We start from the raw sequence: 10435 nt of genomic DNA, 5'->3' as shown, positions 1-10435 counted from the left end.
CCTACCACCCCTCTTTGCCCAAAGGTACTAAACAATCACACCACACTGGGACCTAGGACACCTCTTTATTGCTGTTAGAAAAAGGTAGTTACAATAGTTTCTCTAGATGTGGAAGGAAACACTGTCCCTAAATCCAGGGGAACCAGAAAATTTATAGCATCAGACAGAGGAAAGCCAGGAGAGGAAGCCAGAGCCAGCTGAAGACAGAGCTGGGTTTAAGACCAGAATATTTTCTTCCCACCTGTTCCTTATCCAAGCCCAAGGTTCTTGCCCCAGCATCAACTGCGGCGGCATCATCCTTCAGCTCAAGAGCCTCCTAGCTACCACAAGTCTACAAAGGTGCAGCTGGGGAACTTCAGGGTAGGAGTGGGGTGGAGTGGGAGGGATAGGGGTTTTGCCCTAGGCCAGTGCCTTCTCACCCTGAGGTAACCCGGTGGCCATCACTCAGCCAGCTGTGCCTCCTGGGGAGGGGCCTGGACACGCAGGTCAGGCTGAGGAAGGGGCTGCTCTGGTCAGCACCAGGTCCTGTGCTGACGCTCCTCAGTTCACCACGGCCGAGCTGGCCATGGCGTTCACGCCACAGGCCCCGGACCCACGATACAAGTAGTAGTAACCCTGGCAGAGAGGCAGGGGAGCTGGTAAGGGCATTAGGGCAGGATGGGAGCTGGAGAGCCACGGCCAAGGGGACAAGACTCACCTCCTCACCCCAGTCAGTGCCCCAACTGTTCTTGATGGCCCAGAAGGGGATGCCAGAGCCTGAGGAGCAGGGCAGAGGACAAGGAATCAGGGCCCCCAGCACTTGGCCCTCTCCCAGTATCTGCTGTAGCCTACTGTGACAGACACTAGGAAAAGAGCAGAAAACAAGACCGGCCCACACCTGCCACCCTCCTGGTACGGCTCAGGGGTTGGGGGAGGGCACCCGGCCGTCTTCCTCTGGCAGATTATTCATCTGTAACAGTTCAGTTCAACCTTCCACTACCTCAGCTTTGCCATCCACAGAAGGGACGGAGGGCTCCTGCCTGGCCCGTGGCCCAAAGCAGGAGTAGGACAGGGTTCCTAGGCATTCCCTCAATTTCCCCCTCCAAAGGCCCTGAGCTGCTGTGGTCCAATCTCTGCCTGTAGCTGGGGCGGATGGGCAGAGAGGGTGTCAGTGGAACTCACGGTTGCCGTAGCCCACGAGCAGCACTGCATGGTCGATGAGCCAGGGGCTGCAGAGGGGCCGCAGTGGGTGGGAGATCCCGCGGCGGTAGAACTGGGGCGGGGGGGGGGGGAAGGCGAGAATAAGGAGTAGGGAGCCAACTCCAAGGAGAAGTGGGAAAGGAGTCAGCAAGAGACAGGCAAGAGACAGGGACCTTACCTGCATGCCAAAGGCATTGATGGCAACGGAGATGGGGCCCTTCTTGGCCAGCCAGGCCGCCAGCTCTGAGACGGGGAGGGACAGCATCAGGGACACACAGGCCCCAGCCCCACCTGGCCTGTCCCTACCCTGTCCCTTACTCACTCTGCTCATTCTGGCTCAGCTCTACTGAGTCGTTGATGTAGACCTTGGCCTTCTTTGCAGAGAAACTGCAGGTCTGCAAGTGGCCACTGTAGCTGTAGTCATCCTCTGTCTCCAGCCCTCCTAGGGAATGGTGGGGGTGGGGTGGGGAGGGGAGAGAAAAGGTGGGCCCCCGTTTACCATACACTTGTCTTCTGGCCAGGAGCTATAATCAGCCCCTTATATGTGAGGTCTCAAGGTCCTCGTCCATCCCAGACCAAGGCCATGCCCTCTGAACAACAGCCTCTCTCTAGAGATGACAAAACAGAGACTAAGCGGGATGGGGGAGTAACCAGCGAGAAATGTGGCTAAGATGGAACTCAATTCCCAACTTCTGATCTTTATTCATCCTGGCATTCCGGGGACTCTTCACCATGGCTTGCTTGTCCTGCTCAGACAGTCTGTTCCCAATTTGGTCCAGACACCTGCCAGGTCCCCAGTCTCTGTACAGCCACCTCAGTCCCTCAGCCCCTCATCCTCATGCCACTGCAGCCTACCCCCGAACTGAATTGCCAGTTTAATACCTCTTCTAAAGGGTGAGGTGTTTAGTGGTATTACGGAAATACAGACCTCCAAGCAGCAAAAACACCAAGAACCCCTGCTATGCACCAGAAACTTTATGTATATTTCCTCACTTGATACTCAAGGCAATCCTATGAAGTGAACAAGATCATCCCCATTTCACAGATGAGGCAACCGAGGCTCTCAAAGAGCTGACTTGCTCAAGGTCTTTGTTAAGGGCCAGCATTAAGACCTGAACCCAGTTCACATGACTTCCATGCTCATATATCTCCCCCTCACAAAGTGACTTCTTTTGGAGGGAAAAGTGGCTCCCACTGCCCATCCTGATCCCATGAATGCATACCCAGATTCTTTATGGCCAAGTAGGCGTTGGAGGGCAAGCCACCCAGGCAGGCCTTGTCCACCTTGTCACAGTCCAAGAGCTCTAGGAGACAGAAGGCTGGTCCTGAGGAGCCCTCTGGAGGGGCTGGGCTGGGGACAGGAATGTAGAGTGGGATGCTCACCCTGCTCAGAGAGGGAGAGCAGGTCCCCCTGTTTTAGGAACCACTGGCCCTCCACATTGCCGGTGACTGAGAAGGCCCAGCAGGAGCCACACATGCCCTGCAAGATACGGACAAAGTCAGGGCTGGGTCCCTTCCCAACCCCAAGGCAGCCTTCATGTCCCACCATTGCTTCTTAGGGGTCCAACCTGATTCTTGACGTTGGTGACAGCCCCCTTGGTCCTCCAGTCCCACTCAGGTGGGGCATGGTCACCAATGGATTTGGCTAGATGCATCATCTTGTTGCGGTTCTCTTTTAGGAGAGGATTCAGATAGATGGTGCGGAACTCCTCCTCTGTGGGCAAAGGTGGGCAGGGGATGGCGGGGAAAAGTATTAGGCAGCCCTGATCCGGGGCTGTGGGAGTAGGCCCTGACTCTTTCAGGCTCCACGAGAGCTCTGGCCACCACTTCTACCTGTAAGGTCACTGAACTTGGTGATCCCATACTGAGCTGTGCCACGGTCCAGTGCCTGGATCTTCTGCGCTCGGACCATGTTGTTGGAAAAGACAGACATGCGCCACTGGGCTTCTGAGAACCAAGGAGCAGGAGAGGAAAGTCTCAGACCCCAGGCAGATCATAAAAGGAGGGGCACTAGGACTAACTGGCACTTGTCGCCCTTGGGAGGAGGTGGGTTCAGGATCAGGCCTGAAGCTCTTTTTAAGGACAGACCCTGGGGAGGGCTGGAGGTGAGGGGAGGCGCAGACCCAAAAGCGATGAGCAGGAGGTGTGATCAACTTTGGGGGCAACGCTGGTGGCATCTTAGGAGTGAAGGCAGAACCAAAATGGTCTCCTAAGGGCATCCTTAGATAGGAGGTCATGGGGAACGGCTACCATGCCAGGGAAGCGGGGGCACCAGCAGAGAAAATCTGGTCTTTGCCCCATTCCACTCTATCCAGAATGATAAAGGCCCATGCTTTCTGACCAGGAAAATTAGATGGGAGAAGGGACCAGGTACCTGAGGTAGCTGTCCAGTCCTGGAAGGGTGGGCAAGAACTTGGGGACTTAGGGGTCTCTGAAAGGAGGCACTGCCTCTTGTGTCCTTCCCCTTCCCAACACCAAGATACCAAGTGGGGGGAGGGGAATGTCCTGATCTGATTGGGACAGGTACAGCCAAGGCTGGGTCCTCACCTTCCTGTGTCCCATATGTCCGATTATAGGTGGTAACAAACTCCTTGAAGACTGAAGCCATCTTCACAGAAAAATCCTGGAAAGGCACAGGGGTCTTCACAAGGAGTCCTTCTCAGTTGACCACGGAGCCCAGGCCAGGGTGAGGGAAAGGGGGGGTAAATAAAGCAGCAGCCAACTTCCTACATGGAAATCGGTTCCTCACCTGGGGTAGGGGGTCCTTGTTCAACAGTGGAAGGACTGAACTTAAAGTCTCATTTCTGTCATCTGAATGGGGTTGGAACAGAGGAGAAATCAAGGCTGAACCCTGAGTGAAGTCTTATCTGACCTATGCCAGTATCCTTGGGCTATCCCAGCACCTGTAACCTTGGTATCCACTTGGCCACAGTCCCGCCTCAGCAGCATGTGTTTTCCCAGCTCATCCAGGACTTCAAAGCTGCAGAGCTGGAGGGAGAGGAGGAAGCGAGTCTGGGGGCTGGTATGGGAACAAGGCCTTGGCAAGATGCAGCTGGAAGGTCCTCAGGTGAAGACCGCCTCCAAGGCAACCACCCCCACAGTGTAGAGTGAGGCACACCCAGCACCCTGTCACCACCACCCCCTTTTAGAGCATTTCAGTCTCTAGCCCTCAGGGCCTGTGAAGTGACTCAACGCTGGATAGTTGGTGCCTCTCATCCCTTCCCCTTGACTTGACCCAGACGCATTGTGGGGGCGGGGAATTACAGAAGCCCCGTCACTCACCAGGGTTTTCTTGGACGCCGGGAGCTGGCACACCGTGGGGTCGTTGCAGGGAGGCTCCTCCAGGGTCGCCTTCAGGGAGTACAGGGACCCCTCGCCCGCCTGGATGGAGGGGCGGGTGAAGTAGGCACATCCATTCCCTCCTCAGCCCGTCCTTCCCACGACCCCGCCGTACCCCCTTCGCTTTCCCCGATTACCAGAGGTTCGTCTCTCGGGCGTCCAGCGCCCACACCCCTGGTCCAGACCAAAGTTGCCAACCCACTGACCGGGGCCCCGCGCACCCGCACTGGGGAGCCCCCGCCCCCGGCGCGTCCTCACCCGGCGGACGCGACCGCGCACGGCCCCCAGCGCCGCCCGCGTCCCGGCAGCCCGGCCGCGGTTGTACATCTCCAGGGCGAAGCGGGCGGGCCCCAGTAGCTCCGGGTACGCCGCCTCCCGGGCCCGAGCATCGGCTGCTCGGTGGGGCGGGGCGGGAGAGGCGCCGGGGAGCAACCCCAGCAGCGACAGCAGCAGCAGCCAGGGCGCCATGGCGAGGGCGAAGCCGGAGGCCCGGACGCACCGACGGACAGACCGGGACCAACCGACGGGGCGGAGCGGCCCGCGGCCAGAGGGGCCGGCGTCCCTCCCCCTGATCCCGGGGCGGCGGGGAGCCGGCCAACGGCCGCGGGTCCCGGGCGCCTGCGCACTCGGTTATTTACGTGAGGCACGTGGGGCGCGCTGGCCGCAAGGCGGATTGGAGCCACAGCGGGGAGGGGAAAGGGAACGGGGAGGAGATGGGGAGGGGGAGGGGAGACGTAGGGTGGGGGGCGGGAGGAGGGGGTACAACGCGGCCTGGCAGCAGTTCTGTACGTAGACCCATGGCCCGCGCTGCAGTCTTGGAATACTCCTTTTTGGGCTTAGAGCTGTTGTTTGGGGAGAGGAACGGACGCTAGCCTGAGAATGAAAACAGTAACTAACATTTATTGCATGCTTATTGTATGTTACTCATTATATCCCATCTCCCTTTTATCGTCGTAGCAATCCGTGAAGTCGGTATTATCCTCATTTTATAATTGAGGAAATAGAAGCTTAGCGAGATTAAATGGTTTACTAAACACCCGGTAAGTGATAGAGCTGGACATGAACCTGGAGAGTTGGCTTTAGAACCTGGGTTCACGGCTCAGTTGCCCCTCTTTGAGGCCCCTCTGCCAATCAGCAAAATGGCAGGTAATCTCCCCTGGACTGGCAGTGCCTCAGGCCATTGTGAGGATCAAACACAAACATGCAAGCATTAGGTAACTACTAAAGGAAGGCGGGAGGTTGTCTTTGGTTCGTTCAAGCATTCACAGCTGTGTTCCAGGGCCTAGGAAGAGGATGCGTGAACAGATGCATTAGGCATAGTGCTGACTGCTTGGAGCTCCCACTCTAGTGGAGAGCCAGATGAGAAAGAGAAATTGTCCCACAAGGTGTTCCCAGCTAGGGAGAGAAGCAGGGAAGTGAGAGTTTAAGGGAATTGAGGAAATCCCAGAAGGGGATGGAGGGTGTGTGGGCTTGGAGAGTGTGAAGAACCAATATCAAAGGTCACCTGATCCAAATCTGACTCGTTACAGCAGCAGAGGTCTAAAAAGGTGAAGTGACTGTCCAGCTACTCAGAAATAAGTGCTGGAGCCAGACCAGGGCCAGCTTTGAGCTCCTTCCTGGCTGTGGTCTGAGAGGGCGTGGCCTGAAGGATTCCAGCAGATACTTTTCTCTCCCAGTTATGCTGTTCCCAGTGTAAGCTCCCCGGGGGCTCCCCTTGTGTGTCTTACAGGAGACAGTCCCAGATCCTTAATGCGGCTTCCCGAGCCCCTCGAGGTTCCGTCTCGCCTGGGTCCTCACCCTGTGCCTCGCACTTGAAACCCCAGCCTCGATCTATTTGCATCTCCTCAGAAGTTCAAGGTCAGGCACACCTCGGAAGCTTCACACTGCTCTTCCCTCTGCCCAACACCCAGACATCTTTCAGTTCTCAGTTGAGAGGACACTTCCAACAGGAAGCCATCCTTGTTCCATCCCACTGCCCCCCTGGCCGGACTGGCTGCCACTGTCGCTGTACTCCCAGACGCCAAGCCCTGTGAACTTCCTTTCATGCTGGGCTGCAATTTTTCCTCTTCGCTTGTGGATGTCTTCCAGTTGGCCAGGAGCTTGTAAGGCCTGGGACCTTGTCCTGCTCACTGCTGTTTCCTCAGCACATAGTACAGTGCCGGACACAAAACCTGCGTAATAAATGTTTGTTGAATGTATTAGTGACTCCTTTGGCATGCCCTGGAGTGGGCATGACGTCACCCGACTGTTGTTTAATGCATAGCCTCACTTTCTAGAAGGATGAATGGTGTTACTATGGCTAGAAGGATCTCGGAAACGCCTGCTTTCGTTGACCCAGGCCTCCTACCTGTGTCTACGGAAGATCACATACCCACGCTCACACACACTTCATCTCCCGAGAGGTCTGAGGCTGAATGAATTTAAAATAGGGATTTCTAAGGCACCAGCAGAAGCCATGGGCTTTTCTTAGACTCAGGATAACAGAAATCCACATTGGCCTTTGTGGGAAACAGTCATCTTCCTCCAAGTTTGTTCCCTTGACACTGGAGCCACTTGACAAGTGTCTGGGGGGGGGGGAAGGGTGGCTCACTTTCTCACCTGAGTGAGGCAAGAGAGCCTAATTATAATTAATAGAGTGGGTGGAGGTGAGGCATATTTTTTTAAGGAGCACATATGTTCCCTTGGGCAATTCTCACAACAACCTGGAAGGGAAATCTCACCGGGGAGGAAGCTGATGGGACCTCCTGAGAGAAAAAAGGACCTCCTTTTCCTCCTTCTCTTCATGCCAGAACCCACACCCCCACCTTACATATGCCTTAAAATGTGTCCTCCTCGTGAAGGTTGGGGAGTTCATGATTTCTCTGGAGTCTTCCAGCATGAGAGATAACAGCTAAGGAGTAACTGGGAGGGGCCAGACACTTCAAGACCCCTGACTCAGGGCCTGAATGAGTTAAGGAGGACGCCTGAGCGCTTGTCCTCGCTCCATCAGTTCCTGGACGCCTGGTGGGAGGCGAGGACCAGATCACAAGCAAAGACGAGACTCATGCTCCTTTTTTCCTTTCCAAGCCTCCCCGGGCACTTCATCTGTATCTGCTTTTTATGTTCAGTAAACTCTGCTTTCGCCTGCTGCTGGCCCGTGTTTGGTTTCCATCCCGCATGAAGCCAAGGACCCTCTTGGCTGGTCCTGCAGGAGACACCCCTCTGGGTCCTCGGACCCGGCCTGCCTGCATCGAAACCAGGGGCATGCCAACATTCAGAAGCTGAGGACGGAAGGGGGAGGCCCCAGAGGACACTGGGAAGAAGACGACGTTGGACAAGAAGGGGATGTCAACAGAGTGGGAGGAGAGAGTGCATCTCAAGGAAAGGAAGTGGCCGGCTGCGTCGAATGCCACGGAAAAGGCAATATAACGAGGAGAGACACGTGACCTTTGGATTGGCTGACACGTAGGTCACCGGAGCCCTCACCAACGGCAGTGGGTTGAGGGGAGAATCTGAGAAATGTGGACATGGCTGGAGACAAGGCTCTCAGGAAGTCTTGCCACGGAGGAGAGTAGAGAAACGGGGTGGTAGCTAGCCAGGTAAGAGGCATCAGGCATCGGAAGAGTATTTTTTTTTTTTTTAATTTTTTTTTTTTCAACGTTTATTTATTTTTGGGACAGAGAGAGACAGAGCATGAACGGGGGAGGGGCAGAGAGAGAGGGAGACACAGAATCGGAAACAGGCTCCAGGCTCTGAGCCATCAGCCCAGAGCCTGACGCGGGGCTCGAACTCACGGACCGCGAGATCGTGACCTGGCTGAAGTCGGACGCCTAACCGACTGCGCCACCCAGGCGCCCCGGAAGAGTATTTTTTAAGATACGAGACACTCGAGCATGCTTATGGGTTGGTGTGAATGACCAAACGGAAAGGGGGATATTGACGATTTAGGAGAAAGAGGAGACAATTGCAGGAGCAAAGAGATCGGGAGGTTAGGGGTTGTCTATCAGTTATCTGTCACTGTGTGAAACATGATCACAAAATGAATGGCCAGGCCTGCAGTCTCACGGGAGGCTGGCCTCGGGAGGAATCTGCTCGGAAGCTCAGCGGTTGATGGCAGCATTCGGTTCCTTGAGGGCTGCCAGACTGAGGCCTCAGTTGTTTGCCGGCTGATGGCTATCAGCTGCCCCCGGTTTTTTCCTGTGTGGGCCTTCCCAACATGGCCACTTGCTTCCTCAAAGCCAGCAAGGGGCAGTAAAGATACTGCAATCTTGCATAATCACATACACGTAATCTGGTGTCCGTCAACTCTGCGGCACTCTACCGGTTTTAGGAGGAAGTCACAGGTGCCCTCACACTCAAGGGAGGGGGGAGGGGAGAGCCTACACAAAGATGTGGACACCAGGAGGTGGGGATCATCGGGGTCACCTGACATCTGTTCTGGTGTTCCCCAGAAGAGCGCCCCACACATAAAAATATTAACAACAGTCAAAATGATAGCTCACATTTCATGAGCACTAACTACGTGCTAGGCCCTCAGTGTTCTCAGCACGTATATGCATTAGCCCATTTAACCCACAACAACCCTATGAGACAGGTATGCTGCCACGGACTGATGGGGAAAACAAAGGCAAAAGAAAAAAATTAAATTTCCTTACAACTTACAGCCCATGGGGAAGTACTTGACACAGGCAGAGTGAACTTCCTCAAGAAGTTCAGCTACCTCTGGGGCACCTGGGTGGCTCAGTTGGTTAAATGTCTGACTCTTGATTTCGGCTTGAGTCATGATCTTGTGGTTTGTGAGTTACATACCCTTGTCGGGCTCCCGGCTGGCAGTGCAGAGACTGCTTGGGATTCTCTCCCTCTCTCTCTCTCTCTCTCTCTCTCTCTGCCCCACCCCCTCTTTGATAGCTTTTTGCTATCTGGTGTAACAAGATATTCCTGGCTCCAGGCATTTCTGGATCAAAGATTATGCACCTTTTACACTTAAATTTTGATGAAATCCAATTTAGCATATTTTTTCTTTTATAGATCACGCTTTTGGTGTCATATCTAAGAAAATTGTCCCAACCTGAAACTAATGTCACATAGTATGTCAATTATACTTCAGTAATAATTTACGAAAAGATAATCATCCCTAAGATCAAAATTATTTACTGTTTTCTTTTTAGAAATTTCATAGTTTAAGCACTTATACTTAAGTTAGCTTTTCTATACTCCACAGTTTTGATTACAGCATGTCTGCAGTCTAGATTAGTTTTTTTTTTAATTTTTAATGTTTATTTATTTTTGAGAGAGAGAGAGCATGTGAGCAGGGGAGGGGCAGAGAGAGAGGGAGACACAGAATCCAAAGCAGGCTCCAGGCTTTGAGCTGTCAGCACAGACCCTGATGTGGGGCTCAAAGTCATGAAATGTGAGATCATGACCTGAGGTAAAGTCAGACACTTAACAGACTGAGCCACCCAGGTGCCCCTATTTAGACACAGGAGAATGAAGTGTACGAAAAGAGCAAAACTACAGAGAGTAGAAACTGAAAGTCACTCTTGTATACATTGTTATTTACTCATCAAGAAATCTAGATTAAGGGTACCTGGGTGGCTCAGTTGGTTAGGGCTCCCGTCAAGATTTCAGGATTCATGGGTTCGAGCCCTGCATGGGGCTCCGTACTTCCGTACTTGGAACCTGCTTGGGATTCTCTCTCTGCCCCTCCCCCAATCATTCTCATGCTCTCTCTCTCTCTCTCTCTCTCTCTCTCTCTCAAAATAAATAAACCTAAAAAATTTTTTTAAAAGCTCAGCTGCCTCAATGTTAACATGTTGCTGCAGGCAAAAAGCAACAGGCAACCTTAGCTTGACATTAGCCCAACCACCAGGATCCTGTAAAAAATTCCTTGGGAAACTTCCTTTATCTCTCTCTCCCCATATATGTCAGCGATCATCCT

The 10435-nt window shown here is 53.8% G+C and overlaps 1 protein-coding gene across 1 annotated transcript; it reads right to left on the bottom strand.

Moving 5' to 3' along the window:
• Positions 1-46: 46 nt before the first annotated feature.
• On the bottom strand, positions 47-5107 carry CTSF (cathepsin F). Its single transcript, XM_086676826.1, has 14 exons — positions 4777-5107; positions 4462-4560; positions 4083-4167; positions 3929-3990; positions 3727-3802; positions 3013-3126; positions 2748-2893; positions 2563-2659; positions 2403-2483; positions 1502-1621; positions 1358-1422; positions 1162-1252; positions 698-756; positions 47-615 (listed from the first exon to the last, which is right to left on the bottom strand). The coding sequence occupies exons 1-14, from the start codon at positions 4984-4986 to the stop codon at positions 541-543; spliced, it is 1380 nt and encodes a 459-aa protein (XP_086532952.1). The 5' UTR covers positions 4987-5107; the 3' UTR covers positions 47-540.
• Positions 5108-10435: the final 5328 nt, after the last annotated feature.

This window comes from Puma concolor, chromosome D1, assembly GCF_028749965.1.
Source record: "Puma concolor isolate L17-30 chromosome D1, mPumCon1.1.hap2, whole genome shotgun sequence".
Classification (NCBI taxonomy): domain Eukaryota; kingdom Metazoa; phylum Chordata; class Mammalia; order Carnivora; family Felidae; genus Puma; species Puma concolor.
The sequence above is the reverse complement of the archived record's forward strand: the minus strand, read 5'-3'. Positions and strand labels throughout refer to the sequence as shown.

Bases quoted from the DNA above. Each gene is read 5' to 3' on its own strand.
- CTSF (XM_086676826.1), bottom strand. From the start codon at position 4,986: ATGGCGCCCTGGCTGCTGCTGCTGTCGCTGCTGGGGTTGCTCCCCGGC. The intron at 3,991-4,082 runs GTGCTGGGATAG...AACCCCATTCAG, and splicing joins AGTGGATACCAAGGTTACAG to ATGACAGAAATGAGACTTTA. The intron at 2,894-3,012 runs GTAGAAGTGGTG...CTTTGCCCACAG, and splicing joins CAAGTTCAGTGACCTTACAG to AGGAGGAGTTCCGCACCATC.